Source organism: Carassius gibelio, chromosome B8 (genome assembly GCF_023724105.1).
Source record: "Carassius gibelio isolate Cgi1373 ecotype wild population from Czech Republic chromosome B8, carGib1.2-hapl.c, whole genome shotgun sequence".
Taxonomy (NCBI): Eukaryota; Metazoa; Chordata; class Actinopteri; order Cypriniformes; family Cyprinidae; genus Carassius; species Carassius gibelio.
In genome coordinates this window covers 12,758,084-12,777,137 of record NC_068403.1, presented here as the reverse complement: position 1 = coordinate 12,777,137, position 19,054 = coordinate 12,758,084, and the positions used below count along the sequence as shown (strand labels likewise).

Sequence of the window (19,054 nt, the reverse complement as noted above, 5' to 3'; positions counted from 1 at the left end):
TTTTTATTTTACTAATCTAAAATCACTCTCACACATTGTACAGGTTATTTTCCATTTTCTATTTGTTGTTTTAAGTTACCTATTCTATTACCTTATCTCATATATTAAATATTATTTTTATTGAACTAAATTTGAATGTCTTTGAGTAATTCATCTCATGCTTCTTAGCACATTACTAAAACTGCAATAAAAAAAATAAAATAAAAAAAATTGAGCCAAAGCAAGCAGAAATTTGACACATTGGTCTGAAAGACCAAATGTTTAGTTTGTTAAGTTGATAAAACAATTAATTGGCAAAAAAAAAAAAAAAAAAAACAGACAGATCAAACAAGTTTGGTGCAGTTTATTTTTCTTCACTGATGTTAGTACAAGCATGGAATATTAAAGCTAGGTAAGCAGACTATATCAAAAGATTAAAATAAAACCAGTCTTGTCAATCATCAGTCCAGGGAAATCATTCTAGAACTACATACATCATTAGCATATCATTTAGCACCAAAACACATCAGGGTTTTGAATGACCCATTCAAAAGTAAAAAAGAAAAAGAGGTATTAAGGGCAATTTCAAGAGTACAAATATATTGTATATTCTGTTCACAAAGAATTGAAAAAAAAAATAATCAAGTGTGATGCTAAAGATCACAGTCCTTTGAGGCCTGCTGGTGTTGAAAAGACCTGAGGAAGATATTCTTTATAACCATACCGCACCTCCAAAATTACACATGGACCATCATTTTACAAAAATCACATGTAACACAGCACCAACACAGTTCCTACTGGGAATTTCTAAAGCTTTGCTACAAGACATAGATATCCAGAAGGCATCAAGACATGTAATCCAGTTAAATGATATTTCACCAAAAGCACACATAACCCCTCAGGCTGGCCCATGCCTCACTAAATCTGGTTTAATCAAGCTTAGTTTGAGTTGGCATACATTGTTAAAAAACTACAAAAATTTAAAGATAAGCTTGGATTCGTTTGACCATACGTCTTCTTTTCTCCCCAGACATGACCTAGATGGCATTTCTGGAGTGACCTAAAATGGATTTGCTTCCCTAATGTTTTTATATTTTAAGGTAATGATTGAAAATAAAGCTGACCGATAGCATGCAGGTATAGTATATAATCAATTCATAGAAATCCATGCCAGAAAATGTCAGGGAAACAGATGATGTATGGTCACACTAGCTTTGACCTGTGACAGTCCAAACCACAAATCCCCATGATCCACATAATGCTAAAAAAATACACATGCTAAACAACTACAAATAAAACAATGTATTTATACACACATTCTGAAGCACCTAATTTCACACTGACAGTGGACCACAATTAATAACGAAATGTATCAAGACATTTCAAAGGTAAGATATAATTTAGACACTTGCACTAGACAAAGTAGCCAAAATTATGCCATTTAAAGTAGTCTGAAGTCAAGCCAGTTACAATCAGTTCACTTTTTCTTTTTTCCTCATAAAAAAAAATAGCCCATCAGTTTGTAGGCACTTATTCAGAGTTTAAGCCCTTGATCACATTGTATCAATTTCGACAAAAAGGCTTCAGTAACTCTCACTTGGATATTGTAGTATGTGAAATGCTCACCAAAAATAACAAACGAATGCTGCAGTGACCACAGTTTCAGCCAACAGTTTAAAATCGGAAGTGCATACAGGTAACAAATGGGGCAAAATGAAAAACAAAATACTTGAATGTTAAGGGTTGATGATCTGTTTCTTGTAAAATGATGATAGTGTGGACTACGAGGTTTTAAAAATGCTCAAAAATAGTCTTAAAACAGCAGTGTTGCTCTGCAGATTTATTATAAATGATAAAGATAACAATAAAAATAAAGTAAAAAAGCTTTGGAAGGCTACTGTCAACTCAAATCTAACAGCCCAAGGTTTGAGTCAAATTGAATGGCACAGACAACATTTGTGCTTCTGAATACATGGAGCACTATAAGATTGCATGTATTCCTATAAATTAAGCGCAGTTTAATTGAAACCCAAGTCATCTACGCTGTATATTAACATTCATTTCATTTAAATAGATGCTCCTTAATAGGAAAACATTTAAATGTTGATTTAGTACGGTTGTCATGATGGCCAAACATCCTGTATTATAAAACTGCACAAGTGGAATGATAACATTACTATAATTGTAAAAATTCTAAAATGCAATATTTAACAACAGGATGTTTATTAAAAACACGGAAACGATTTAATGTAAAAATGTGCTCTAAAAAGATGACATAAGTTTAAAACTGCTAAACCAAACCAAATTAATATTAACTTATTATAAATTAGGCATAAAGCGGCATTCCTCCAGACAATGAACAAATCACAGAACGGCACTGAGGTAGTGGGTGGAGTATCGTGTGGCTCTCTCCAGCATAAAAATCACTTTAAAATGTACAAGTTAAAAATGACAGTACTTAAGAGAATCCAATCCAAAAGTGGCTGTGCGTTCCAAGAATAAATCATCAGGATAACATGCTTTCTGAACTTGAGAACAAATGCAACATTAAAATTTGGCAATATTCTGAGGTCAGAATCTGCAGGGAGAAAAACTAAAATAAAAAGAAAATCAAATTCATTTATCTGAGAAACTTAATTTGGACCTCCAGTGCCAGTGCTGCCTGGACCAGATGGTGGTTTACTCGCAAGCAAAGTAATCCTTCAAAGGGGCAAAGAGGTGTCGGATCACGGGAACACTCCAGGACCGCCCAAGCAGCTTCTGCCTATGTCCTCGCCCCATATTATTCACATCGGTGTAATGCTTTGGAAACCCAAATATTCTGGAAAAAATAAAAATAAAAAATAAATAAATAAATACAACTGTTTAGAGCCACATGAATGCCTTTTTAACCAAACCCATTGAATTACTATATGCAAATTGCAAACCTGATATTGCTAAACTCGGAGTAAAATTTAGTTCATATAAATATATCTGACCTCTCCATTTCAGTGCACCAAAGATAGTCCTCTTTTCCATTCATGGTGACCGGCAGAGGCCCCATCTTCCCTTGTTTGATGGAGTTGGACTTGGTGGTGATAGTGCGAACTTTGCTGAACTGATGAAATCGAAATAAGATGTAATTGTTTTTGACATTATACCATATAACCTAGTTAAACCTAGAGTCCTGACAGTCATGTATATTTTCTAGGACTGCTGTAAACTAAAACTACAAATGAAAATGTGTATTTGTGCAATTCTTTTATTTCATTCACAAAATATCAACTTTTCTGTCAGAAGGTACAATAAATTTACCATTGCGGTTCGTCCGACCTCCAGGCAGTCCTGCAGTTCTACTTTATCAGTGAGTGAAGTCGCAAGTGGTCTAAAAACAAAAATTCACATTAATCTGTGCAAACATCTATTACTGAACATGCATACATGTCCATGAAGTTACACTTCATGTTTACAGATATTGTGATTGTTTGTGTGCTGCTGCATTTATACCGGTTCATTCCAGGTAAATTTCCCCAGAAGTAGCGAGCCCTGTGGGCTGGGCTTACTTTCACAGCATCAATCATCACAGGATTACACTGGAAACAGATAAATGCATGCTATTTCATAACAATCTACAACCACAACAACAATGATGGGATGGGAAGGGATGGGAACACCATTGGTAAATAGCACGTATAAAGGTGTTTTGTCCACTTTTGGCAAAAGATTTTCCTATACAAAGTTGGCATCAGGTTCAACATAATGTATAATAATAATCGACTTCTGTTCTGTGTAAGATGTGTTTCTAATGTGACCACACCTCTAACCTGATGGGAAAAATAAAGAAAAAAAGTATTTTTACCTCCAGGAAACGACAGATATCAGCCTTGTCATGGGCACTCATGGCTACTACGTTCTCAAAGAGCCAGAAAAAGGGGCGATCATCATCCTCTCTCGGCCTCATCATAGTTAACATGCGGTAATATTCAAAGAAGAGCCGACCTGTGCCTTCTGAAAGAACATGAGAACTCACAAATATCCCTTTTTGAAACAGAGTTACACAAATCTATGCTCCTATTCAACTCAATTGAAAAGGTAACAAAGTACAAGAAAATGATAAACATCTTACCAAAAAGACCTTTTCTGGCTGGATTCACCATGGCCAGGTCATTACATGGACTTCCACCAATCAGGAGGTCAAATGGACCCCACTCGGCCAGCTACAAAATGGTATGACAAAAAGGAAGCTTAAAAATGTTCTTTACACAGTGACTTGCCTTGGTTCCCCGTTGAAAAAAACAGCATTTGCTGGTTAGGTATGTTTTGAAGCATAACCGCTCCTGCTCAGGACCATCTTAGACCAGCAGTCATGCTTCAAACCATTCCCTAACCAAGGATATTAGTTTTTTTTTTTAACATGGTTCTTACAGATATGAGAAAGACTGTATATAAAATAGCCATGTTTAGCCATTAAATCTAGTTAAAACTACTGTTAAAACCTTTAACTACTTGAAGAATGTCTGTGAAATAATTTACTGTATCTTGTGAAAAAGCTCAATACGTACATGTTTCCTTGTGATGGTCCGCACATCTTTCACATATTCAATCTGGCCCTCATGTTTGATCATCCCAACAGCAATGGAGTCTTCACAGATCTCAGAGGCAATGTAGCGCTCCACCTTAAAGCCCAAGTCTTTTAAGACCAGATAGCCTACAAAAAAAGAAGCGTGTATGAAGGTACGAAAAAAATAAATAAAAATAAAAAAAATAATAATAAATCACTGTGGTATAATTCACTGCTATTGCACAAATTTCAAGGTACATGAACACAAAAACATACCTGTTGCAATCCCATCAAACAGAGAGAGGACTCTGATTGGACGACGCTTATGAGCTGGAATAGAAGGATACACTCGGTGTGGCTCCTAAAATAAGGACAAAAACAGTGTTCTTCATATTAAAACATCATTCTGGTTTTCCATACTTGTGTAATAAGCATCTTATAATAGTTTTTGAAGCATTATGTGACACAGATAACTGGAGTAATGGCTGATGAAAATACAGCTTTGACAAAGGAATTCAAACCGAATACATTCAATATTAAAACAGAAATATATTCAAACATAAAATGGTTATTTAAAAAATGCAACAGCATTATTAATCAAAATAATATAAGTAAATAAATGCAGACTTAATAATAAAAAATCCTACTAAACCTAAACTTTTAAATGGTAGTGTATAACAAAATAAATCTCATTATGACCAGGTAGATATCTAACAAGGAGTATAAGAATGATACTCACAAATTCGAAGGCACTGTTATTGGCGAAATACTCCTGGACACGAACACTCCAGTCAGGCCTGAGCTTGAGCACGCCGTAGCACTTAGAGGGCAGGCAAATGTAACAGCTCCATGGGTCAACCTCCTTCAGCTTATCAAACGTCCCAGCTCCCACCAGCATATTCAAACAGTCTTTACAGAAACATCTAAACAGGGGGAGAAAGAAAGTCTGTAAAACTACCTGTTATGATGATTAACATCACATTAAGGTTTATGTTTGCATAAGTTTGAGTTCAAACCTGCAGCAGCTGGCATTTCCACAGAGAATGACCTCTTGTCCGGCGCAGCACACGGTGCAGTATGACTGATAGCCATCATCATCATACCTGTACAGTGTTTCTGTAAAGTTCTCCTACACAAATACAAAACATGCAAATTAAAAAAAAATGACACTCTGGGCACCAAATATTAAGTAGCATATTAATTTTATGATTTTGCTCTAAACAGATTAAGACAAGAATCGATTCACACCTTGCACTTAAAACAAAGGCTTCCCTCAAAAAGTGGATGGAAAATTTCAGTGTTGGCAGTTCCACAGGACAGGCAGAAATCTGAGGAAAGAGAATAATTACCTTGTAATGAATTAAAATACACGACTGAGCAATGAGAATGCCCTTAAGGCTAAAATAAATAGCTAAAAATAATCAAATAAAAGGTGTGATTTCATGTGGTGACAACTGTGAAAATATTTAATATTTAATTTTAATATTTAATAATTTAATCTGAAGTGTGACCAATGAATCGACATGCCCTTTCCTATTTTTCTTTTCTACAATATCATTTTATTTTTTTAATTATTTAAATATTTCAGAGCCAAGCATAACCATATTGCCACAATTCTACCATGACCTTTTAAAAATGTCCTTAATTTTTCCAGGCTGGGATATTCAGGGAACTATTTTAACAATTCCTAATATCTTCAGGTTTTCTGATTGGCCAAGCAGAAAAAACAACCAGGAATTTCAATTGTTGATAAACCCTAGAATAATTTCATTATTAAACTCAAATTATGAATCTTGAGTGACTTACCTTCAATGTTTCTGCCTTTAACAGTGACCTCATGGACCATTTGATCTGAAAAGAGGAAGACAAAACATAGGGGTTTGTTTTCTTACAAAAAAATAAATTAATAAATTAAAAACCTAAAACATCAATAATCAGTGTTTTATGATCTTTACGGCAAAGCTCGGGCCTTTACACAGATTAATGTATCTCACCTCTGGTGTAATCTTGAGCTGACTGCCTGTTCTTGAAGACATACTTCCTCTTGGCTGGAGGCTGATAATCAGACACTGAAGAATCAGACTCCGTTTTACTGGCAGAGCTGTCTGCGAAATAGAACAGCAGAAGGCACTATGGTGAAGAGCTTTTGCTATTTTTGACATGTCTGAGTATAGACCTAATTTTAAGATCAATGTGGAGTCCCTCTGGTACTCTCTGTTCTTATGAACTTCAAAATTGTTGTCAATATCCAACTGTTTTTTAAAATTACAGATATTTTTCAGTTTTTTTTTTTTTACATACCCACAGGAGGCAAAAATCCATCAGGACCCATGGGCTGGAAGCCTCCAAATGCCCAATCCAGCATGGCCTTCACCTCTTCCCCTTTCTTCTCAGAGGGGGGGAAATTCTTCCCACAGCGCTCTGCTGCCAACTACACAAAAAATAATGCAATATTTAAATATGAATAGAATAAGAACTGGTCATTGATTCTCAACCCTAGTTTCCAAGTATCTTTCACTGTACCTCTAGGATTTGATAGATGGCATTTTTGTAGGTAGGCAGACCTTCATAGGACTTACTACAAAAGCACTTTGCAAACGCAGCGAAGGGCTGCAGTCCCTCTGTATGAATCTAAGATCAACAAGAGAAACATGCTTCAACATGAAACAGATCCTTTGAAGAATAAGGGGGAAAGTATCTCTCAGATGAGAATCAGGGAACAGAAAGCAAGTAAAAACTCCTAACCTCTGAAAACATGCCATCTCCAAACCACTCCACGCGCCTCATAGACACAGGAAGCACCCGGCCCTTCCACACCACCACCAGTCCAGGCCACCAAGAGAAGCCTTTTACTTTTCCCCACACAAGCTCTCCAATGGCATAACCTTTTCCGTCCTGCAGAGAGACATGCAGTCAATAATAAATGCTACATTCATAGCATGGATGTCTTGGATGTCCTAGATTAGTGAGAAACAGACAAACATACACAAGTGGTCAGGTTTGAAATGAGGAAAGAGAGGTTTAGAAACTTACGTGGTATGCTTGTTCTCTCTTTCCAGATCTGGGGCTTGGTGTCGAATTTGATGCAGATGAACGAGCATTGTTCTTAACCTACATTAGTGAGAAACAAACAGTCTAAAGTGAATGCTTTGGAACCCAATTTAAATGAAGTCTCCTGCTGAATTGTTTTTGCTAGCTTTCACAGTGCAAACTACTGAGAAAGTCTTGTTGAAGCTGAAAGTGATTCACTTTAAGCTTGTGTAAATATTACCACAAAAAGATGGGGTTTTTTTTTTTGGTCACACAAACATTTTTATCATGTATGTTAGTGTATCAGTACAGCATGCACGACAACAAACAAGAAATCTTTATTTATTTGTAAAGCAATTTTTACAATACATATTCCTCTAATGCAGCATAATAAAAAAAAATAAAAACACCATGGACAAGCAGATATAGAACGTTAGCAATGCAATTACAGAGGAAAAACAGACATGGACACATAGCTACTGGTGGAACATCAGACGAGAATGAAGACTCTAAAGAGCAATCTACCATCCGGAAAGGAAACCACAGGACTCATGCACACATTCATAAAGTGGCATCCATGGCTTATGAAAACTGCTCAATGTAATACAGAGAGCGTGAAAGGGACAATACTGAGGTAGACCCTCAACACCTGCGATAAGCCAGACAGACCACTGAATCTTGACCTGGGCAGGTACATACCACCTCGGGTTTGCCGTCCTTGTCTGGGTTCACCGGTTTGCTCCAGGTGCCTGTACCAGCCTGAAAGACGGTACGTTCTTGCGGTTTCTGCCGTAAGCTGCTCTCCCAACCATAAATCCCCCTAACGGAGCCCTATAGACCCATACATATGCACACAAATTACACACATACGCAGTCACTCGGGTCACATGACTCCTACACTGAAGTAATCAGTATCTGGATGCCAAATCGCAGATATGTAGAAAAGGAAAGAAAGATGTTAAATCAAGAGAGGTTAGTGTGATGATATGGTTGGTTTGTCTCTGTGTGTGCGCGCGTGTGCCAGTGATTTTTTCCCCCTGTGATAACTAGTTGATCTAATCAGTCATAGTTTGCATTATCATCTCAGTACAATGCCACAGTTGTTTTCCAGCTTTTATTACCTCATGCATCGTGCCACTAGTCCAGATATCATCATCGGCTCCATTTTTTCTTAAATCCATTTCTGTCGAAAAATAACATGTTTTAATATAGTTCAATGTAATAATCAAATATGAGTGTATCGATTTTGAGGTGTATAAAAGGAAAGCACAGATAGCGAACAATTAACATTACTCTGAGCCCAGACAAACAGTGCATATACATTTGCATTGTCAATCCAATTGATCAACTTTCTTTAGCATAGGGTGGAAGCAAAGGAAGAAAGTTCAGACCAACAGACATTTGCCACCAGAAGTGATTGAGATCATGAAGCATTACTCTGCAGCTGCTCTAGAACCTCTTAAACTCTTCTTAAGCATTTCATTCACACCTCTCTGACTGGTGATCTTCTCCAGTCGCACCACACACGGCTTCACTGTGACTGAGTGTTGAACCATCTCTGGAAAACAGCACATTGTTTACATCAATCTAACCAGCCTCTGCTGGATCTGACTGGTTAGAACTTGATCTGCACTATACAGCCATGCAAAAAATGTATATAAATTACAACTTACTATGTAATGTATATGACAGCACTAAATTAATCCGTGACAATTAATTAGGAGAGTAATAAAGTATTATGAGGGGAACCCTTTAGCACCCATGTTAATAACATGCAAGCTAGAAGACGTTTCTACATCTTCATGCGCTTTATTCCAGATATTAGCCTTGCAGAGCTAGACATCTGGCAGTCGGCATCACTTTACAGCTTTTCCCGCAAAGAACCGCCCACATAGGCATTTTACATAAGCAATATATCAAATCATCAATACACCCAGAAATTATGAAAATATTGAAGCCTCTTATGGTCTCGGCAGTGACCAATGAGTTGCTTCTCACAATGAAAAAGGGAAAGCCATCGTCAGCCTGCTCTGACATGATCTGATCCAAACATTTTCCTCAGCAATGGAACTTGAAACTGAACGTAGTTAACCTTGCAAAGTCCAATAATTAGTCAAAGTTTTTAGTTCTTCCTCACAAGTGCTCATTGTAGAAGCCCTTTCCTTGAAAGCACAATTTGGTGTTCAGATAGACTAATCTATCTAAAAAAAAACCCTGTACATCCTAAATTCCCAAATAAAAAAAATAAAAAAAAGAATGAATAAATGATTATGAGATCTGCGAGCCTTTTTCTGATGTGTAGGTTCATGTTTTTTTCAGGTTTGCCATTTTTGGAGGCTGAGGATATTTGTCATTGTCAATGCGAATCGTTTTGGTGAAAATATTTTACCAGTGATTGCTGCTGCCATTTTTAATGTAAAAAAAAAATTAAAATAAACTAAAAGCAAGCAGGCCTTTAGAATAACTTACCTGCTGTGCTACCTCTGTTTTTTTTCATTTGCCCATTTCTGATAGGTGATGTCTTGACTTCAGTGTGGTCTAGAGAAGAGTCATCATTGGAATCCAGCTCTTTTGTAAAGTCTGTGTCACTATCCTCTGAACTATCATCCCAATAAGCAACATCTCCATTTTCAACAGCCTGCGAGCAAGTAAACTCATTAAATCACATGAAAATATTAAATACGATAGACAGATAGATAGAACGCACTTTATACCTGTGCAAAGATCTTTTCTGCTTCAAGAGATGGACAGGGCAAAATCAAAAAACAGAGGACAAGTCTCTTGAAGATGGATTCTGGTGGAAAAGTCTTGAGCACATTACACCAGTATTGCTCCAGAGGAAGGGTTGTGTCTTCTTCATCTTCTACAAGCTGGTACTCCAAGAACTCATCTGTGAGTTTAGCAGAATCCTCAGGTTTGGAGCAGATGCCAAATTGTACAGCAAGGTCAACTATACTCTTTCCTGTGACCTTCAATCTTCCAGCTGGGCTGAGGAGCTGTGAAATGCCCCTCAGGACACTATCGCTCAGAGGTATGCTGTCAGCGATGGAGGTTGTAAGAGTTTTGTAGAAAGCTAAACACTCATCATGAAACACATTAACGGAATCTGCTAGCTCTTCTTCTCTGGCAGAGATGAAGTCTTCTACCACACCTCCCAGACTAAGCTCAGTAGCAGGAAGGCAGAATGTGGAGTTCTCCAGGATGGCTGGGTCTCGTTCCTTCAGGTAGCGTATGACCGCTTGGGGGCGCAGAAAGCTGGAGGCATACGAACGTAGGAGTCCACTTGCTTCTCGAAGGATCTGGACAAGATCGGCACGAACAGAGCCTTTGCTTTGTTGCAGGTGCTGCTCGAAGGTACGGAGTGGTCCAAGAGCATGATCCAGAAACATCAAGGTGATCCTGATTTTAGGATCCTCCAACTGCGAACAAATTTGCTTAGCTTTATCATTATTTTCATCGCAGGAAGTGAAGTATGATACCAAATCACTCCACATTTCGAGCATTCTTTGAACGAGCACACAAAACTCCTCACAACTGTGTGAGAGGGGAGCGCTGGTGTCCCTTAGTCCTTCAATGCCCGCAAACAGCACCTTGATGTTGTCGTTGCTGGTGGAACAAGTTGAGAAGTGTTCATAGATGTTGGCAATAAGTTCCTGAACCTGACTGGAGTGAGCTCGTAGGCCAGCACTGCAGGCAGAGTCAGGTATGCTGTAAAGTCCTCCGAGATCAATTACCCGTGGGTTGAGCTCCTGGATGTGTGTCACAACACTTCCTGAGGTCTGTTCTTGGTCATTAACGTAGAAAGCAACCATGTTGCCAGCAGGAAGCTCAAATTTTTGAAGGACATTGTGTAAGCATCCAGATACAGAGCTACCATCTTCCGCCTGAAAGACATCAAGGAGTCGGATACAATACCTTGCTCGCTTTTCCTCAAAAAAGCCCACTAGCACCACATGGCAGGAGGTTCTTTCTCTGCTTTCTGCATCAAGCGGCACCTGACCATATATATAGATACAGTAGGGATTCATCTTACAAGCAGAAACAATATCATTTGGATAATTTAGGCCGAGGACGTAGCTTGCAGTACGCTGGGAGACCTTGTTGATCCTTGAGGGTAAACTGGAGAGGCAATGGTTTTGAATGAAAAGAAGCATGGTTTCACTAAAGGGAATAGAGTTTTCTATCTTTTTTCTGCCAGATGAATTTAATCCTCCCATCTCATGCTTCATATGCTTCTGAGTCTGCTGGTGACGCTTCAGATCAAAAAAACCTGCATGTAGAATGATATTGGAGTCACACAAAGTGCAATAAGCACAGTTGTCTCCCATATGACTGGCTCTGATCCACTTGAAGGTTCTTTCCCATTTAGAATCGTAAGTCAAAGGTTCTCTCCTTCCATTCAGTTCCATGTCTTTGTCAGACTCGTCTCTTACTCTGCCTGTGTAAAATGGAAAACAAGTTACATTGGTGATGTGATGGAATATTAAATTTATTTCAATGATAAACGGATTTCCCAGTACTATTGGGGCGTATTTTAACATTTTCCCTGATTGTGGGGAAAATTAATCAAATAAAACAGTAAAAATCACCATTAAAAAAAAACTGAATAAACAACAATGGCTCACCAGATTCACATGGATTTTTCCAGGATCTTGGAGATTTAACAGGTTCATCTACCTGTACAATATCCTGACCGTTACGAGCTTCAACTGGGTTGTACTCTCTCCCTTGTCTCTCATTGGCAAAGAAAAATTTCCTGAACCATTTCAGAAAGGTGAAATTGGGTCTAAACTTTCCTGTGAGAAGCTGCTTCACAGGGACTTGCTGAAAGAGGCATCAAAAATTGAGAAAAAAATTTGAGTGTGAAGAGTTGACAACCTTCTCAAATTATACAAGATTCACATTTAAATATCTAGAGTGTAGTACTACAAGTCTGTAGAATAACAGAACAACAACATCCTAAGAAATATAACCAAACTTACAAATATCAACTTAAACGTTTATATTTTTATACACAAGAGGATTCATGAGGTTAAAAGAATAGATTCAGGTTAACCTCACCTGTTTTATTCCGTTTTTTTGGAAAGCCGCCTGCAGAAGACTGTAGTTCTGTTTAAAATCAGTCCTCTTTTGGGACTCAAACTTTACTTTGCTCATGTCTATGGACCCTGGGAAGAGCAAGTCCATAAGCTGGCAAAAACATGCACCTTTATAAAAACAGAAAAAAAGATTGTGTAAATTCAGTTTCAAGCTGTTGGCAATGTGTAGATAGTAACAAAATATAATTTAAGCAGTACCTGAACGACATTGCTCCACTTGAGTAAAATGAGTCTGTAATGTTTCATTGATCCAGGACAAAACCTCATAGCGACTGCACTTGTCATCAGGGTTATTGGGGTCCAGACTAACATTCATAGCCATCTTATGCTTTCATAAGCAAAATAACAATGTGAAACTGCAGTTAGAAGCAATAAATCATAAACACAGGTAAATAGCAATAGTAAACCAGTTACTAGGGAACTTTGTACACATACATATATAGATGTTACTTAGTTACTCTTTTAAATTCTTAAGTTTAAGTTACTCTTAGATAGGTGTATAATGTGAAGTTAATCTTAATGTAAAAATAATGAATTATATCATGTAAAGTTACATGTGAGATAAGTTTTGAGGTTAATCTAAAAGGCATAATGTTTAATACATATTTTGTAGTCTAATCTGGTTCATTTTGGACTTCCTCAAAACTGAAAAGACTACAGCCTCTCTCTTGCGTCAGTGTGCAGAGTTCAACAACTCCTCCCCAGTTCACGAAAATCTCGCGGGGCAATTTTTGCCGCGAATACTGCACGCTTAAATCTACCTTTCACTTCAACAGGTTTAGCCGGTGACAACAACTAGATACACCCAGAATCTCAAACAACAATGAGCTCAATTAATCTAATGAAAGCAACGAAATAAACACGTATAAGAAACATACCGGTGGATGCATTTAACGTTGGATATTTAGCGGTTGATTTATTGGTGGGGTGACATAGTTGTATTAGCATGCGGTTATTTTTTTTTTTACCTCGGCTGTGACCCTTACTGTCTTTTTTGGACCTTTTCAAAACAACTGGATTCGCGATAACGAAACTGACGTGTGGTTTTAAGTAAGTCCCTAACTCAGATGTAATCAGCTAACATGCAGTACAAATCATGTTTGCTAAAAACGACAATTGAGTAAACCCTTTTCATTTATAAACCTTAAGCGTGTTCTCCTTTTTTAAAGACCGGTTGCCTTTGTTAGTATGTCTTTGTGTAGCTGTAATGGTCGATCACATACAGATAAACTATGGGAACGTGAAACATAAGAATGGTTTCTGTTTCAGTATAATCGTAACTCGTCACAAAACATGACAAATCGAAACTTGCTTTTAAAAACATAAAATATGTCCTACCTTATTTTGTACCTTGGTCCAGAGACCTCGCTACTCCCCAGTCTACAATGTAATCCCCAATCTAGCCAGTGCCTTCCCCCAACATATGCATTGTCCTACACGGATTGGCCTGTACAATCCAAAGTAGGAGGTCCTATACTGCATTAGCTAGCTAGCTAAGATTTCTCACGTACGAAATAGCGTGTCGTTCCTCGGTGACAACGGTATTTGCACGTCAAGACAGATACAGATGTGAAATATAAGTTTAAACTGACTTACCGTGTGTCAGTTGATTAATTCGTAAACGTTAGCGATGACCCCGATGCCAAGAACGGAAATCCCGATTTTTTTTTTATCGCACAGTTTACAAATATCCTTATCAATTAAATACATCGTATTCTGTTAAAAACACATAAATCCTATTTTGGACATTACGATTATACTACGATTATACAATTTATATGTGAAATAATTAAAATAAATAAATAAATGCAACGAAGTTTTACAAGTACTTTTCTAACGCAGACATAATGATTCACTTTATACTTAATCTTATTAAATGAACTGTTGATACAATTAACACGGGAAGTGATTTATAGATTGATCACAAACGAAAGCCACGTGACAGTAACAAACGTTGTTGAACGGTATTTAATAATTGAATGTATCATAGCATCAGTGATCCAACATACTACATTAGAATTTTTTTTTTTTTTTTTTTTTTTTTGTCAAACACACATAAAGCGTACGGTTAAAGTGTTTTCCAATAACGTCACTACTGGCTCCAATATCAAACAACGAGAGGTTAAGCCTCTGAAATGGCGGGCTGTTAGTCGTGAGTTGAACGCGTGTTGATATGGCGCCAGAAAAGGCTCGGGAAAGGGGCTTGTTTTTCACCGCCTAAAATGGCGGGGCAATTGGTTCTGCAGTCTACAGTAGCGAATGTGTGATTTTGTATATTTGTGTAGCGCGATTTGGTTCCATATTGGCTAAACAAAACCAACAGGCGACCCTGTACGTTTGTAAATCTCAATTTAGTCCACTGCGACCAAACTGTTCACATTCAGCCACACATAATTAGTGTTTTCCGTTGTTTTCTGAGAGACATTTACTGCTTTTTAATAATAAAAATAGATATTGGCGCCTGAAGAGAAACAGCCTAAATGTATCAGAAGTAATAAAAGCAAAACCCCTTTTAACACAAAGCCTTTAGCATGTTAATGTTTACAATATGTCAATGTAAAAAGCAAGAAGTAAGAAAAGTAGTTAAGATTTATCCAGTTTGACAGAGTTTAGTTTGGTTTGGAGAAGATCCCTTTAAAACGCAATAGTATTTTTGTTTCAAGGTTGGTAATTTGTTTAAAGGCAAAGCAGCAGGACAGACAGGACAGGTAAGCCTCCACCCATGAAAGACAAAACATTAATTGTTTTTCACTTACTCTCTTTCTTTCACTCACTCTTTACCATTTTTTTACTTGCTCTTTCACAAATACATTTTGATGCCGTTTTTTGCAAAGTCTCTTATTCTAACAGATCTAGGAAGACGTGCTGTTGTCCATTTTTCCAACTACGCTTTGTGCCAGTGTCACAACTCTAAGCATTACAACCAATATTAACACAATAAACACAGAGTTTGGGGCGAGGCTATCTGCCTTTTCTAACAAATGGAATTTGGGAAACCTGTTTGAAAACAACTGTTTTGCAGATGGTTTTACTTACCACTTCTATATTCTTTCTAAACAGCTTTAGCGATGAAGAGAAGCTGCAGCTTTAACCTTTGTGGTAAAACAACAGATTGGATATTAGTAAATTGAAAAAGCTTATTACAAGATGAAACAGGATCTATAGGGAACATGTGTTTTAATGTTTATGTTAAATTATTAATGTTGACTGTGGAATACGGAAACATAAACTGAATTGAGTTCCTTATCAGAAGTGAAAGAGGTAGTCAGCGATCCCTATCATGCTCGCTGCTCGACAAAACAACAGTGGTCTTTATCTTCTCGCCTTCCTGTCCCCTCCAGATGTGTGCTGTTTGAAACTGAAAATAACGGTTTCACTACGACATACCTTAAACCCACACATAAATCTCTCTAATGCATATTTCACAATGTCTCTTGGCATGCCTGAGAAAACGATGATTTAACGTATGTTTGAAGCATACTTTTTCTCTTGTAATTATTATTGTAAAATTACAGACTGAGTTGCTTTAAAAATAGCAGCAAAATGAAAAGGGCTATCTACCAGGAATGCTCCAATCTCACCCTCAGCTATAAATGAACCTCAGATCTCAGACAGCTCATCACAACACTGACCTCGCTATTGAGATGACAAATCCTATCTTACTCGGTGCTAGTCAAGCCTGATCTAGACCACAGCAGGGTCAGAGGGGTCAAGGTAGGCTTTGTGTTATCAAGAAGCAACACACTGTGAGTGACAGGAAAGAGTGAGTCTGGTTCTAACCTCAGGAAAGAGAAATTTTGCTTGAAAAATAGCTGCTGACTGGCGTTTCTTGATTTCAGTCACATTAGTTAAATTTCACAAGCAAAATACTAAAATAATATTTGGGGATTCCCGTTTATTTTCATCAGTGTACTGATGAATAAAGCACAGGTACACAGAAGTCACTTTCTAACCGAGCTTTCTATTGGTCAATTCTGCAAATATGCACGACCAACTGCATAAGCATTTAAACTCTTCTTAATGAGTCATGGGAGTTTTGAGCGGTTTTAGGTTTTGAAGCTTTCAAAATATCTGCTGAGAAAAAAGTATATGTTCTTTAGGCAATTTTGTGTTTTTGAAGGGAGAGGATGGGGTAAAATCCCTGCAAGAAAGACCAAGGAATATGAATGAGAGCGGTAAGCAACAGAGAGGGGGAAAAGACAGAAAACAATACTAGAGGTCAGGTCCTGACAGATGCGATCAAACTCATCACAAGCTCCCAGGATAAGGGAACTCACAGCCACAACAGGGGGTCACAGTGCACTTGTCACAGCCAATCAGACACAACCACAGCATGAGCGCTGCCTGTGTTTGTGTCTCCTCGCTGTTCGACTTTTCTAGCCAATCATCTTGATTGATTTTGGGTTTGACTGACAGGGGTGAGGGAAGGAATTGCAAAGCATGTAATTGAGCAAGTGTTGTAAACTGCTCTGGAGAGGTGACAAAATCACTTTGTGTGTATTTTTAATTTATTAATTTAACCATAACTTTTTTTTATCCCAACATTCATGAATATGAGGGTGATGTGTCAGAAATTATCCAAATATCACCTCAAAAATGTTTCCAGGTAGCATAAATCAAGTTGATTTCTGACACCATGAGTGTTTGTACGTGTATTTTTCAGTACTACACTAGTGCAGCTTTTAGTTAAAGCAGACATGAATATTGTTAATGTGTGACTGAGTTTGTTCATCTGGAAGGTTGTAAACTGGGGCCAAGAGGGTCATAAACACACTTTGGCTTTGAGGTCATTGTGTTATTCTTCAGTAGGGTCACCATACGGTGTCAAACTTAGTCTGCAGCCCTGTTGTGTTTATTTCCAACACACAGATGTAGTTTTCGAAAAAGGGTTGAATTTGAACCCTGCATGGATGTGGCCCTCTAGGAACTAAGTTTGACAAAAACATTTAAATACAGGGCTACATTTCACAAGTGTTCTATTTATTATTATTATTTACCTTATGCTGTTTCATAATTTGAAATCCAAAGAGAGACATTTATTTTTCTCTAAAACCATGTGGCAAACACATGGCCACTGTGTAGCCAGTTACTTCCTCTCACAGAACAACTCCACCTGCGTGAAAAATGTGCTTCGAAAGCACAATGTATAGAATGCCCGGTTAAAATATACATAGAGCGACCTCTATTGGACATGTATTTTCATTACAACATCTGTTTTTAAAGCCTACTTCACATGCAGGCAGCCTTTCGTCTGTTTTCTCACGAAATGTTCAGTTGACTCTGAAAAATAAAGGTTCTTTTTTGGGTTTAAGTTTTTTTTTTTTAATAACCTTTAATATTCATGCAACCTTTCCACTGCACAAAAGGTTACTCAGTGGAAAAAGCTTTTTTTATGTTCTTCATACCAAGAGTGTATGAGTGTGTAGAGTCGAAATAACCATTTATTTAAAATAAATAATAATAGATTATTAAATATTAAATAACAATATATAACGACTAAAAAACAGCCTAACCCTTATAGGCTAATAATATCAATAGTAATAATAATAATAATATTATTATTAATAATAATAATTATTATTAATATTAATATTACTAATTATAATTAGCTATATTATTAATGTATTTGTCATTAATAATAATAATAATTATTGTTGTTGTTATCACAATAAATCATTACAAATAAAACATTTCAGCAGTAACTTTGATCACTTCCTCTGCAGGATCCCTATTGTGCTCCGGCCACGATACTCTGCTGCACCCCCAGTAGTCAAACACACACACACACACACATACACACACACCACCACCACCACCACCAAGGCACTGACCTTGAGTAGCCATGGCAACCTCTTTGCTCCACATGAAGCATCAAGTACTAAAGTAAATAGGCATGCATACACATACTTACACCTTTGTATAAGTATATTTAACAGGCTACAATATGAACTCCAAATATAGTAAGTTGTGGCACAAAGAGAATAATATACATTTATGCAAGGTAGAAAACAGTGATTTGCAATAGCGAGGTAAATATCTTGAGATAGCAGATTTGAAATGAGTCTAGCTGATCATTTCATAAGGACCGCAGGATAACATTTCTGATGTATGTATCAATAATTCTGCTGCAAAGATTTTTAAGCTGCTGTAGTCTTAAAATGAGTAAAGTGATTCTGCTATTTGAGACAAAATGAAACATTAGTCTGTTGCATTTCAGTCTTTTATAGTTGGTTCCAGTTGTTCACATTTCAATAGACTACTGCCATGCTGTTTATGTGATATCTGGTGTGAGGAAAATGTGTTAGCTTGTTACTCTTGCAGAAGAAAAGAGTCCTTTTTATATGCGTCATTCTAATTAACAGAAGTCGGTCTTAATTAACAAAAGTCTTTGTATGATATGATTCAT

General features: G+C 37.2%; 1 protein-coding gene across 6 annotated transcripts; it reads right to left on the bottom strand.

The window, feature by feature from the left end:
* Nucleotides 1-328: 328 nt before the first annotated feature.
* Nucleotides 329-14,809, bottom strand: dnmt3ba (DNA (cytosine-5-)-methyltransferase 3 beta, duplicate a). Of its 6 annotated transcripts, none has more exons than XM_052563787.1 (26): nucleotides 14,245-14,433; nucleotides 12,847-12,976; nucleotides 12,611-12,756; nucleotides 12,175-12,373; nucleotides 10,264-11,987; nucleotides 10,019-10,187; nucleotides 9,039-9,107; nucleotides 8,671-8,732; nucleotides 8,249-8,380; nucleotides 7,553-7,630; nucleotides 7,265-7,414; nucleotides 7,043-7,150; nucleotides 6,821-6,950; nucleotides 6,514-6,624; nucleotides 6,326-6,370; nucleotides 5,768-5,847; nucleotides 5,536-5,648; nucleotides 5,259-5,442; nucleotides 4,796-4,880; nucleotides 4,521-4,666; nucleotides 4,085-4,175; nucleotides 3,818-3,966; nucleotides 3,466-3,551; nucleotides 3,274-3,343; nucleotides 2,958-3,076; nucleotides 329-2,800 (listed from the first exon to the last, which is right to left on the bottom strand). In XM_052563787.1, exons 2-26 carry the CDS (start codon nucleotides 12,968-12,970, stop codon nucleotides 2,659-2,661), a joined length of 4,512 nt encoding a protein of 1,503 aa, XP_052419747.1. In that variant the 5' UTR covers nucleotides 12,971-12,976; nucleotides 14,245-14,433; the 3' UTR covers nucleotides 329-2,658. The 6 variants fall into 6 exon arrangements, with proteins under 6 accessions (XP_052419747.1, XP_052419746.1, XP_052419750.1 ...); XM_052563786.1 differs by lacking the exon at nucleotides 14,245-14,433 and adding an exon at nucleotides 13,987-14,163; XM_052563790.1 differs by lacking the exon at nucleotides 8,249-8,380 and having other exon boundaries at nucleotides 14,245-14,809.
* Between the last annotated feature and the right edge of the window lie 4,245 nt (nucleotides 14,810-19,054).

Excerpts from the sequence above, each read along its gene's own strand:
- dnmt3ba (XM_052563787.1), bottom strand. The coding sequence starts at position 12,970 with ATGGCTATGAATGTTAGTCTGGACCCCAATAACCCTGATGACAAGTGC. Across the intron at positions 3,967-4,084 it reads AGCCAGAAAAGGTCTTTTTG|AAGGCACAGGTCGGCTCTTC; the intron begins GTAAGATGTTTA and ends ATGTTCTTTCAG. Across the intron at positions 3,344-3,465 it reads AATTTACCTGGAATGAACCG|ACCACTTGCGACTTCACTCA; the intron begins GTATAAATGCAG and ends TTTTGTTTTTAG.